The following is a 13,074-nucleotide window of genomic DNA, read 5'->3' on the forward strand; positions in this document are numbered from 1 at the left end:
GAAGGAAAAAGCGTATTAGAAAAAGGTGCACAAGCAACAGGGATAACCGCAGCCTTGAGAGGATTGTGAAGCAAAGACCATTCAAGAATTTAGGGGAGATTTACAAGGAGTGAACTACAGCTTGTATCATTGCTTCAAGAGCCACCACACACGGATGTATCCAGGACAAAAGCTACTGTTACATCACTTATGTCAAGCCACTCCTGAACCAGAGACGTCATAAGTGTCTTAACTGGGCTAAGAAGAAAAAGGACTGTAAATTTGGCTTCATTAGGCCGAAGTCCTATTTCAAATAAAAAGTAAAATGTTGCATTTCATTTCAAAATCAAGGTCCCAGAGACTGAAGAAGAGTGGAGAGGCACAGAATCCAAGTTGCACACAGTCTAGTGTGAAGTTTCTACAGTCAGTGATGATTTGGGAGCCATGTCATCTGCTGGTGTTGATCTACTGCATGGGTCTTCAAACTATGGCCCTCCAGTTGTTCAGGAACTACAATTCCCATCATGCCTAGTCATGTCTGTGTTACAATGTCTCATGGGATGTGTAGTTCTACAACAGCTGGAAGGCCGTAGTTTGAGAATGCCTGGTCTACTGTGTTTTATCAAGTCCAAAGACAGCCCTCGGAACAGGAAAATCTAGAGCACTTCATGCTTCCCTCTGACCAGCTTTATGGAGATGCCGATTTCATTTTCCAGCAGGACTTGGCACCTGCCCACACTGCCAAAAGTACCAATACTTGATTTAATGGTCATGGTATCACTGTGCTTGATTGGCCAGCAAACTTCCCTGACCTAAACCTCAGAGAATCGGTGGGATATTGTCAAGAGGAAAATGAGACACCAGACCCAACATTGCAGAAGAGCTGAAGGCCAATATCAAAGCAACCTGGGCTACCATAACACCTCAGCCATGCCACAGGCTGATTGCCTCTGCAATTTCAAGTGCAGAGTGGATTTGCCGAGACAGACAGAGAAGAGGGAAAGAACCACTCCTTTGTTGTCTTGGCTGAGTGTTTTGGGTCATTGTCATGCTGGAAGACCCATCCACGACCCTTTCAATGCCCTGGCTGAAGGTTCTCACCCAAGATTTGACGGTACATGGTCCCGTTCTTTGTCCCTTTGATGCAGTGACGTTGTCCTGTCTCCTTAGCTGAAACACACCCCCAAAGCATAATGTATCTTCCTTTGTGTTTGAAGGGGGTTTTTGGGGTCATAGGCAGCATTCCTCCTCCTCCTCACATGTTGCGTTGAGGCCAAAGAGCTCGATTTTTATCTCATTCGACCACAACACTTTCAACCAGTTCTCCTCTGAATCTTTCAGATGTTCATTAGCAAAATTCAGACGGGCCTGTACATGTGCTTTCATTTATCCACCGTTTGAACAATCCTTCTTTGCAATCTTTGATCAATTTTTGTCTTTCGTTTACGTCCAGGGAGATCAGCCACAATGCTATGGGCTGTAAACTTCTTGACAATGTTGCACACAGGAATATTAAGCTCTCTGTAGATGGACTTACCCGTGAGATTGTTCATGTTTTTCCACAATTTTTGTTCTCAAATCCTTAAACGATTCTTTGCTTGCTTTTGCCCTTCTCTATGCTTCATGTGGCCCACAGAGACAAATACAATTGTTCACAATTTTAACTGGTTGCCATTGCGATTTCTATTTTGTCAGCACCTGTTAACTGATACAGGCGAGTTTAAATACAAATTACATGATCACCACAAAATTTGCAGTGCAATTATTTCTTACAATTTTGAGAAGGTGCCAATAAAAGTTGTCCAGTCCATTTTTGGAGTATTGAGTGAAATGTGTCGCATTTGGCTTTTTGTTTCTCCACTTTGTCATACCGATACAGACACAAGAAATAAACATGAGTGCCTAAACATTAGTAATTGCAACAATTTTCTTTGTTTTTCGTTATCTGACAGAAAGGCAGGGGTGGCAATATTTTTGACCATGACCGTTTGTATGTAATTTATATATATATATATATATATATATATATATATATATATATATATATATATATATATATATATATATATATATATATATATATATATATATAAACACTTAGCTTTTTCTCTTCTATTGCTTATTTCTTAGTAGCTATTGAGCATATACTGTATATCAGAGGTGGCAAACACAAGGCCTGCGGGCCGAATCCGGTCCGCCTGGCTTTGTCATGTGGCCCACGCAGCGGCACCCCAGCCTCCACTTCCTCTTTTCACAGCCGCTTTCTGCTGCTAACACGAAACAGGTCTCCTTGGCAACCGGAGTAAACCCTTCCTCCCTCTCCTCCTCAGTACTGTGTGTAGCTGAGCGCATGCAATGTGGATCCACTATGTACCTCCCCAGCAGTTTTCCAGCCTATCTCCTGCAGGCTGCTGCTTGAGTGGGAGGGAAAGGGATGTGCCTGACCCCTGAGACCGTGCCTGCCTGGAAGAGGGAGGTGTGAGCAGCTAAGCAGAGGGAGCCGAGTGACTGAACTTCCTGGAAGATAAGCTCAGCAAGCAGTACATAGTGGATTAGTTTACAGGCACCTCTATGCCGAGTCTGCTGAGTTACTGCAGTTTAGCATAGAGGAGCTGTTAGTTGACAAATCAGATTGAATCTTCATGTGGCACAGTGAGAAATTGGGCTCATTAAAGCATTGTACCCCCCCAGGGTGTGCTCTCCTCACCTGCCTGGGGAGTGCTCTCGTCACCTGCCTGGGGCGTGCTCTCGTCACCTGCCTGGGGCGTGCTCTCGTCACCTGCCTGGGGCGTGCTCACCTGGTTTGCTTTGGGAGGTGGAGGGGGACTGTGGAGGTGTGTAGGAAGATGCGTTTAGAGGTGGGGGTTGGGGACAGAGTGCTGGGTGCAGGGGTCGGAACCCAGAAGGAGGGGTGGAAGTGAAATGTTGCACATTGGACGTAGCGCACCCCTGAATTTCTGCACGTCGCACACCCCTGAATTCCTACCCTCTGTACGTAACGCACTGCTGAACCCTGCACATAGCATAATCCTGAACTCTGCACTCCGTATGTAGTGTGACCCAGATACAACTGGCCCTTTGAGGGCAATCACACTGCTGATGTGGCCCTCGACGAAATTGAGTTGGACACCCCTGCTGTATATCTTACACACACATTTTGCAGCTAAAATAACTACTGGCAAATGATGTGCATTTGGAAAAGATCAGGCAGACTATAAACAGGACAGCATGTCATCTTTTCAGTACACCGCTGTAATCATAATACAATATAAACTGCAGCAGTTAATTTTGTTAAAAATACCAAAAATAAGGGAGAAATTCAGATGTAATGACTTTATTTTCATATGTTATGTACACTAATGTTAAACTTTCCAAAAGAGAAAAAAAAAAAAAGAAGATTTACATCAGAGGTAAACATTTGCCATAGTGTATAGTTGTAGTCTGTAAAAAGAAAAAAATGTAATACTTGACAAGGGAAATACTCATTTGCTGGGATTCCCTTTTCTGGAATTGCTATAAGAAAAGGCATTAGTGTATCTTAAGTTAAAATTATATGTTCCTTGAAGTGTTAAACCCTAAGCATTTTTTTTTTTTAAGCATAACGTACTTAACGCAATAGAATAAACATCCCCAGAAAATTATTTGTTAAAACCCTTAAGCTGGCCAAAGATGGTTTGAACCGGCCGAGATTCAAACCATGTATGGACAGGCTGAATGTACTCAAGTTGATTGAGCGAACTTGGGAACAACGAGCTTGCCGAATTTTATGAGATTATGGCTGTTATAGCCTCTAGCAATAATCCGTGTTCTCCCAGTGGGGATGGCTTCCCCAGCCCTCCACTGGGAAAACAATGGCTCCACGGGAAGGATTCCCCTGTCAACATTGTCTGCGGTGATGGAAGATTTGTGCGATTTCAATTATTGCAACCACGGGTTGCAGAAAAATTGTTCCATCTATGGCTGGCCTTCCCCAAGCACTTGCAGTTTAAACTTTCAATGCTGTTGGCTCCTGCTCTCTCAGTACTGCGTCCATGAACTTCTGATTTTCCCCAGGAAAGAGTTTACAGTGGACAGTGTAGTCTCCAGTCAATTAGTTTTGAAAAGGGAGGACCGGGGGAGTACTCTGCCAACCTTGGCCTTTTCCCAACAAAAAAAACAACAAAAAACAGACGCCCACCCACAAATTCTCCAATTAACAGTTGACAATGGAGTGCAGTTATTACTTCTCAACTTGCATCATCCCCAGCACCCTGGTTCTAGACCCTAGAAAAAGGTATCTTTGGATTTAAGACAGGAGTGAATGTATCTTGGGTAGATTCCTAATTTACACCAACTTTCCTAAGGGAATAGAGATAAAGATTACCTTTGCTGACCTCCTGAAAAGCTAGCTGCTTGGCTGTTCTGCTGAACTTCTGGCTTCAGTGCTTTCTGAACCGTCCAAGTAATTTAGCGTATCAAGAAAAGCACAATGGAGTGATAAAGTCTTTAAGTTCATAATTGCCCTGTCTCTATGACTCCAAGTACTGGCAAGTGGTCATGACAGCCGAGCAATCCACATTTCCAATGGCAATCTCCATGTTTCGCTCAATATTTACTTTAAAAACATGACTTTAACACGTACATATACAGACCCCCGATTCCTTAAAGCGGGGGTTCACCCTAAAAACGATTTTCTAACATTACATCCAGCTCACTCTCTACATTGACAGTATGCCGTTAGTTTTTTTGTTTTTGCTGTAATACCTCGTACAGCTATTTTCTTCCCCGGCTTCCGGGTCGGGACTCCCGCGGGAGTGGGCGTTCCTATCCAGCAGGTGATTGACGTGATGACAAAAACGACCTCCCCCGTCGCATAAGGAGCGTCACGAGTTGCCGAAAGAAGCCGAACGTCAGTGCGCAGGCGCCGACTCGCCGTTCAGCTTCTTTTGGCAACTCGTGACGCTCCTTATGCGACGGGGTGAGGTCGTTTTTGTCATCACGTCAATCACCTGCTGGATAGGAACGCCCACTCCCGCGGGAGTCCCGACCCGGAAGCCGGGGAAGAAAATAGCTGTACGAGGTATGTACAGCAAAAAAACAAACGGCATACTGTGAATGTAGAGAGTGAGCTGGATGTAATGTTAGAAAATCGTTTTTAGGGTGAACCCCCGCTTTAAGCTGCATTAATATTGAAGGCACCTCAAATTAAAAGAAAGACATGCTAAAGTAGTCTCAGCCATTAGTTTTACCTTAAGTGTTACCTGGCATACCTTTAGGTTTCATTCACATGTGCCGGAAGGAGGCAGGAAAAAAAGGTAGTTTAGCCACAATTTTACCATCCCCCTACTACTGCCTTAAGCCGCATGATACATTTGGAGGGCATTACTGCCCCCGAATGGGACCAATGCAAGTGAATGGGGCTGCAGCACGATTGCGGTTTGGTAATGCAGCATTTACAGGGTAAATCAGGCAGTGAAGAGGTGACATAATGCCTCCTCACCACTAGTCACATGCAGGTGGTCCAACACATATTTCTCATCAGAAGGCACAGTGCATGTGAATGAACCCTTAGTGATATTGTAGATCTGTGTGTTAAAGTGCATCAGCGTTACCAGGATCTGTGTATAAACTTTTAGCACCATTCTATACAATATATTTTCTTCTCTAGTAGTCACACAGATGTGCTTTTTCATGTTTTTGCGCAAAGCAATATATACAGACAATGGTGCAGTTCACAACAGTATTATATATATATATATATATATATATATATAAATAAATAAAAAAGGGAGGAGTGCAGATTATGGATAGTCACTCTCCTTCAAAGATTGTCAGCTATCCATGGCTTGCCAACAATAGCAGAACTACAAGCAGCAGCCTCACTAGTACATTATGCTAGAACTTGGAGCTCTATTATGACTAATGGGAAGCCGATTAGTAAAGCTTCAATTAAAATATACAGTAGAATTATTGCATTAACAAAACAAAATGGTATAACAATAGTATAACTATGGAGAGGTGTTACACACTTGTCCATTGTACACACATGAAAATTCATGTTACAATAACTCGCTCCTAAATTGCAGGATTTTACTCTACAGCACTCTTTGGGATTTAGCATGATTTTTAGCACATCTAAAAATTAACCTCTACACTCAATTTCTTATTTTTTTTTTTTTTAATAGCGTGGTGTAGTACCTCCATCAGGTTTTTACTAATGTCTTTGTCCAACAGGAATTCTCTCTCTCACTTCCTATCCCAATGATGGTGGTCACACTAACAGGAAGTGAGGGACATTTTAGACATTTCATAATACGATGGGGAAGGCAACAACCTCTTAATTTAATGGCATCACCTTAAATAATAATAAAAAAAAAAACACATGTTACTTGAGACACTGGAGGTCAAAGCTAGGCAGGAAATTTGGCAAAAATGTAAGGCACGTCCACCAAGTTGATATGAGGCACATGTTGCATAGGTAAGCTTGAGGAACAAACAGGTTTTAAAAATTAACCATAGTGTTTTCATGGGAACAAATCCACCAGTTAAGGAACCAAATTTTCCTCCAACTTTATTGTTATGAACCTACTAAGTTCCAGAAGAGACTTTTAGGATATTAGGACAGTATAAAATGTGTCTGCTGAAGCTCAATATAATCCAGGCCTATTGTAGATACAAGGTGGTACAGGGGGGCCTTTGTTAAAGAAGTACTCTTTCACCCACTGTCCCTCTCCAGCTGTATAATAAATAGGCTTATGCTGCGTACACACGATCGGCATTTCCGACAACAAAACTGGATTTTTTTTTTACAACGGAATTCTGGCTCAAACTTGTGTTGCATACACACGGACAAATGTTGTCAGAAATTACGAAAACACGGTGATGTACAACATGACAACGAGCCGAGAAAAATTACGTTCAAAGATTCCGATCATGCGTAGGATTTTTGTATTTTGGAATTGCATACAGACGATCGGAATTTCCGACAACAACTTTTCCCGTTGGAAAATTTGAGAACCAACTGTCAGATTTTTGCTGTCGGAAATTCCGACAGAAAATGTCCGATGGGGCCTACACACGGTTGGATTTTCCGACTATAAGCTCACATCGAACATTTCTTGTCGGAAATTCTGATCGTGTGTATGCGGCGTAATTCTTATTTCAATGTTGATACTACTGAATAGAAATGGGTTAATCCATTTAAATGTAATGCATAATAAAAGCAATTTTATTTGAAGGAACTGACCATCATAATACTAACCAGCAGGTAGAAAATGAAGACCAGGCTTCCAATAAAATGTGAAGATTGCAGGAAGGAGTATATACATTGGATGCCTCAGAAGTAACCAACATGTACATTTAACTAGGATTCTTACAGGAATCATAAAAACTGAACTCTGAAATGACAAAAGGGGAATTAAAATGAAACTTCCCTTATGCCGCATACACACGGTCGTTTTTTGTGATGAAAAAAAAACGGCGTTTTTCAAACTTCATTTTAAAAAACGACGTTGCCTACACACCATCGTTTTTTCAAAATGCTCTAGCAAACCGCGGTTACGTACAACAGCACTCTGTTCCATTCAAGCTCCTGTCTCATAACTTGCTTCTGAGCATGCGCAGGTTTAAAACGTTTTAGCCCACACGCGATCATTTTTTATGACAAAAAACGTCATTTTGAAAAACGACATAAAAAATTTAAGAATGTTTGAATTTTTTTTTGGTCATTTTAAATGACGTTTTTAAAAACGTTTTATTTCATCACAAAAAACGACTGTGTGTACGCGGCATTAGGTCTAACCTTGTAAGAGTTCATCTATAAAGGGACCTATAAAAGTGACAGAATGCGTAGTGCACGTTGTAAAGCCAAGACCAACACCTCACCATGAACCAGAGTTTACCCGATTATGTGAATTTGTCAAAACCAGATTTTGTGATATCGGGTTTATAATAAAAGGGACATTGCCACCTTGTTCCATTCTCTGTTGTAGCCACCAGGAAAATACCCAGTGAGGACATGTCCCCGCGTCTCAGTCATCATGTGTACTCCAGCTTAGCAATTGGTGTCTGGGTCCAAGTACTGCATCAAAGAAGGAGGCCATATGGTCCTCCATACCCAGAAGTACTGGGTACTTTTTGGTGAAGCCACAGTGGAAGAACAGAGTGTGAAGAGGATGGAAGATGGGCTTAGTGCAGACACCAACACATTGCCCAGTAGTACAGTATATTTTCTTGTTGAATACAAAATTGCACACAAGCAATATAGCCTTACTATTCCTTCTGGTTCCAATCGGTTTTTAACATCATTCCTATTCACTCTTATGATAATCTCTTTCCCCAAGTAAAAAAAAAAAAAAAGTCCCTCTTTCTCAAATCCCCCAAAAGTCAGCTAATGAAATAAGCCCACTGAAAACCACTTGGCTCTGTGTGGTTTTATTATCAAATGTAGCAAGCTCCCATCAGCTCATCAGGTGTATTTCATTGGACCTCACCCCAAGGAAAATTACTTTCCACTATATGTGGAATGTCTAATTAAATATTTATACATTCCTCTTCTTCCGACAACATACATGTGAAGACACAGTACCGCAAGTTAAATTATTTAAAATATTTAGGGACAGAAAACATTGATAAGAATAACTTACTTCAAGAGAATTAAGTTCAGATTAAACATAGCAGAGCTAAAGATTTTAGCGCAACTTCTAAGGCTAGATAGCGCATATTGTCAGAAAGGTGGTACTGAAACATTCCTGTGGTCAGTACCATTCCAAGCTAGTGAATATATTTACAGGCAGTACATAGAATGTAGGGCTCTTACATAATAGCATTCAAAAGGACTGGCGTACAGCTGTATTTTCCTGTGTTCTTTGCGTTTGCATGGTTTGGCAGTCTAATATTTTGTTATGCGTTGCCGATATTTTACAAAGGCGTAGACAGCCACGGCAGCTAATATTACAGGCACCAATATCATGACTATTGATGTTCCATCAGAGTCTGTGTCGCTTCTGCCTCCAAGAGGTCCATTTAGATGATTCTGTAAGGTAAAAAAAAAGGCAAGGGCAGGGATTAGCAAAGTGTGAAGAGAACAAAACAAAGAAAACAATTGGATTTGTTTCAGAAATACTTAAGACCCCCTCCCCCCCCCAAAAAGGCTCTGGTAGTTTTGTTATGACTACCAGGATCAGTCACAGATTCCTGGAACCCAACTGCCAGAAATGCGAAAAATATTCCTTGCAGTGAGAAATTTATTGTAGGAGAGAGGTGAAGCACTTTAACTTACCTGATCCACTAAGCCCCCCGCACTCACAGCAGTTCAAGGCTCTAGACCAGTGATGGCAAACCTTGGCACCCCAGATGCTTTGGAACTACACTACACTTCAGAGATCCCTAGGTACCGTGAGGGACCATATATATTGAATGCAGGGTCCTGGATTTATTAACACTTTGTAAATAAACTTTATTGCAGTTTATTTTCTTATTAGCTTTCATTTTTTCTTACTGTGCAGAACAAGAACACGAGAATACGTTTGTGTGCATGTTAGCCAAAATGCACGCAAATAAATCCAAAACAAAGTCTGAAAAAGTACATGCTAAAACATGAGTAGTATTGTATTGTGTGCAAGAGGCCTTAACAACTGCACATTTAGATTTGTATGCCTTTTAAAGCATTTTCCATGGTAGTTTAGAAGGCTGTTCTCCCTAGAGAGAGATCCATGGAATGTCAGTGACAAAAATACCAGTAAAAAGGAATGAATGGAAACACTATGGGAAGCCAAAAAATGACAAAAAAAAATGGTAACTTGCAACAACGTGAAAAATGGCCAAAAAAAAAACGCTTCCTACTGAAAGCCAAAGTATTTAATATTAAAAACAGTGAGAGTGTGTGTGTGTATGCATGTGTGTGTGTGTATATATATATATATATATATATATATATATATATACACACATATACATACACACACACACACACACACACACACACATACATACATATACACACACACATACACACACAATGCCCCCAACAAATAAACCGTCTTGCCTTATAGCTGAAAAATTAAACTGAGTGTAACAAAATTTGAACAGAACTAATTGGTTAATTGGGTGCTTTGGACATTTTACTGAGAACTGATAACTAATCTGCTATTTTTATCGTCCTCTTGATGTACCAATCATCATATCTGGGAACTTTTGGAAGTCAGCAGCATGAGAATAGAGGTTGGGAACGGAAAACCTTGGCGTGCGCGCAAAGCACCGTGACAAAACATTTGTATTAGTCATGCTGCATGGGCTGCGCCAAAATAGAGATAATTGATGCAAGGTGCCTAGGGGGGCTGGGGTTAAGTGAAAGAGTTACAAGTCAGGCAAAATTGAATTCTGGCAGATCAAGGGGTGTCTTTTGCACTTGTCTAACCGATATAACAAAATGCTTTTAGTTATATAATTTAACAGACCAAAAGGGAGCAAATGAGAGCAGTTTCCTGTTAGGATTTTCATATACTTTAATATGCCTTTACATATCAGAGCAGCCAGAGGTAACACACAAAAACACTGTAGGTGCCCGGGCAGTATTGAACCCAGGACGTCAAGGGCTTGGTTTTCCCATACAGAGTGAAAATTATGCTGGACCATGAAATTGGTGCTGCCACTAATCAAGCAGACTGAAAAACTTAATTCGGTCCTGGTTCTAAAATATTGTATTGTGTCAGGAAAAAACAAAAAATTGTAAATGAATTATCCATTAGGCCGGGTTCACACTTTTGCGAATCAAAAAGCTCAGCAGCGAATCTGGTCACCCTACTGACAGCAAAATGTGTGGACTGCCTGGCAGTATCACTATGTGACGTTTCCAGACCCTTTTAGGTGAACTGCACAGAAAAGCTAGCCAAGTATCACGGTCAAGATTATCAGACAGAGTGATGGCTCAGCCCCACATGTCACTGACGCATCCTGCCACCCAACCTTATATATGCAAAAAGCAGTAGAAGAAAAAAAACACGGGAAAGGGAAATGGCTTACCTCCTGCTGTGAAGCTTCAAGTCCTCCCAAATACTAAAAGCAGGGACAAGACAAAATTTCCACCCATCTATGGCCGCTCCCATTCGAGAAGAGTCGATCTAATAACTCGATGACTCCTGAACAGGACTGTTACATTTTTATTTAAACGAGCAGCGCAGGCAGCCAATTGGTTGCATCAGTGTATTCTAAAAGCGGAGACCCATTCCTTCAATGTGTGGATGGGGCAATCCCCACCTTTTGCCCATTTTTCTTAGCAAAATAGCTCAAGCTTCAGATTGTCAGATTGGATGTAGAGCATCTGTGAACAGAAATTTTCAAGTCTTGCCACAGATTCTCAACTGAATTTAGGTCTGGACTTCGACCAGGCCATTCTAAAACATGAATATGATTTGATCTAAATCAGGGGTGTCCAAACTTTTTTCAGAGGGCAAGATTTGCAGAAGTGAACCATGCACGAGGGCAAAACATTTTGCCCGACATTCTTAGAACCATTAAAATTCGGTCTAAGATCCCTTTCACACTGGGGCATTTTTCAGGCCTGAAAGAAGCCACATCTGCAATCCCAATGTGAAAGCCCTAATGCTTTCACACCGAGGCGCTGCACTAGCTGGGCGTCAAAAAAAGTTCTGCAAGCAGCTTCTTTGCAGCGGTGAATACACCGCTCCTAAAGCGGCCATTCCCATTGAAATCAATGGGAAGCGCCTGCAAAGCGCCTCAGCAGCGGCGCTTTTTAGTGCTCGAAAAGTACCGGTAAAGCACCGCTAGTTTTAGCGGCGCTTCACCAGCATTTTTAGGGCTCTGGCAGTGTGAAAGGGCTCCAAGTGTGTTCGTCCGAGCACTTATACACTGCCCAACAAGAATTCTCTTGCCTTTGTGGCTGTGTCTGGTGAAGAGATAAGCTCAGGCATGTTATCTGGATGTATATCTTTTGTGGCCAAACAACGAATAGCGCCGCTCAGGACCAAGGATGATCTTGGGCTTGTTATTTGGATATACCGTATTTATCGGCTTACAACATGCACCTTCTCTTTAAAAGAACTGTGAAGCAAAATTAGGGTCAGTGCCCATCAATGCAGCCTAATCAGTGTCCATCTGGAAGCCTCACTAGTGCCATGAATGCAGCCTCATCGATACCCATCTGCAGCCTAGGAGGGGTCAGGGAGGGGGGTGGGACGAGTGCCGACAGATTACATTCAGGCGAATCTCCTGTTTACTGTCTAGTTAATATTCCAATCGCACACCTTCCTGGAGAAACGGCTCATAAATACGAAAATGGGTGCTGAAGCGATCACCAGCTGGGTACTGGAGCAATCAACCACATGAACATATTCGCCAGCACACCACGGATCGTATATAACGTCCAAAAAGTTTTAATGCAAGGAAAGCATCACAAGAAGTGCAACGTTTCGAGGCGTGGTGTGCTGGCGAATATGTTCATGTCTCCTGTTTACTGGGCGGCCTCTTTTATACAAAGTCCCGCCTCCTACGATAGACAAGAGAGTCAATGCCAGCCCAGGAGATGGTACCTCCTATTAGAGGCCACCGTGTAAACAGGAGATCCTCCTGTATGTAATCTGTTGGTGCTTGTCCAGCCCCCTCCAGGGCACCAATGGCGGGTATATATCTTTTGTGGCCCCTGCATCGCTCGGAGATTCGTTGGGGGGGGGGGGGGGGGCACAAAAGATATATCTAATAATTACCAGTGGGGCCGGTTGAAACATGCCTGATCTAAATCATTCCATTGTAGCTCTGGCTGTATGTTTAGGGTCATTGTCCTGCTGGAAGCAGAACCTCCACCCCAGTCACAAGTCTTTTGCAGACACAGCGGTCCTCAAACTATGATAAAATGGGGGATGAGGTGGCGCTTGCAACAAAAAATCACTAAAATATTATATGTAATAAACTCCGCCTCCTGGTAATGATTAGCAGTGTATCACTCTAGACCGAAATACCATCCAACAAAAATGACCATAAAGTGGAGGATATTGAGAGTGAAAAATAATGAAATATATGTGACCAATGTGCCAGTGACAGCACAGTAGTCTAAATAAAGTAGCAAACTTCAAACTGTGCATACAACATATCCTTCAAATA

The 13,074-nt window shown here is 42.0% G+C and overlaps 1 protein-coding gene across 1 annotated transcript in view; it reads right to left on the bottom strand.

Annotated features, from left to right (window-relative positions):
- Positions 1-8,375: 8,375 nt before the first annotated feature.
- LOC120921200 (synaptojanin 2 binding protein) overlaps positions 8,376-13,074 on the bottom strand; it is a 30,291-nt gene continuing 25,592 nt past the window's right edge. Inside the window, exon 4 of the mRNA XM_040333921.1 lies at positions 8,376-8,992. Within this exon, the coding sequence (XP_040189855.1) occupies positions 8,849-8,992 (144 nt within the window). The 3' untranslated portion in view covers positions 8,376-8,848. The remainder of the gene's footprint in view (positions 8,993-13,074) is intronic.

The sequence above is a fragment of the Rana temporaria genome, chromosome 13 (assembly GCF_905171775.1).
Source record: "Rana temporaria chromosome 13, aRanTem1.1, whole genome shotgun sequence".
In the NCBI taxonomy this organism is placed as follows: domain Eukaryota; kingdom Metazoa; phylum Chordata; class Amphibia; order Anura; family Ranidae; genus Rana; species Rana temporaria.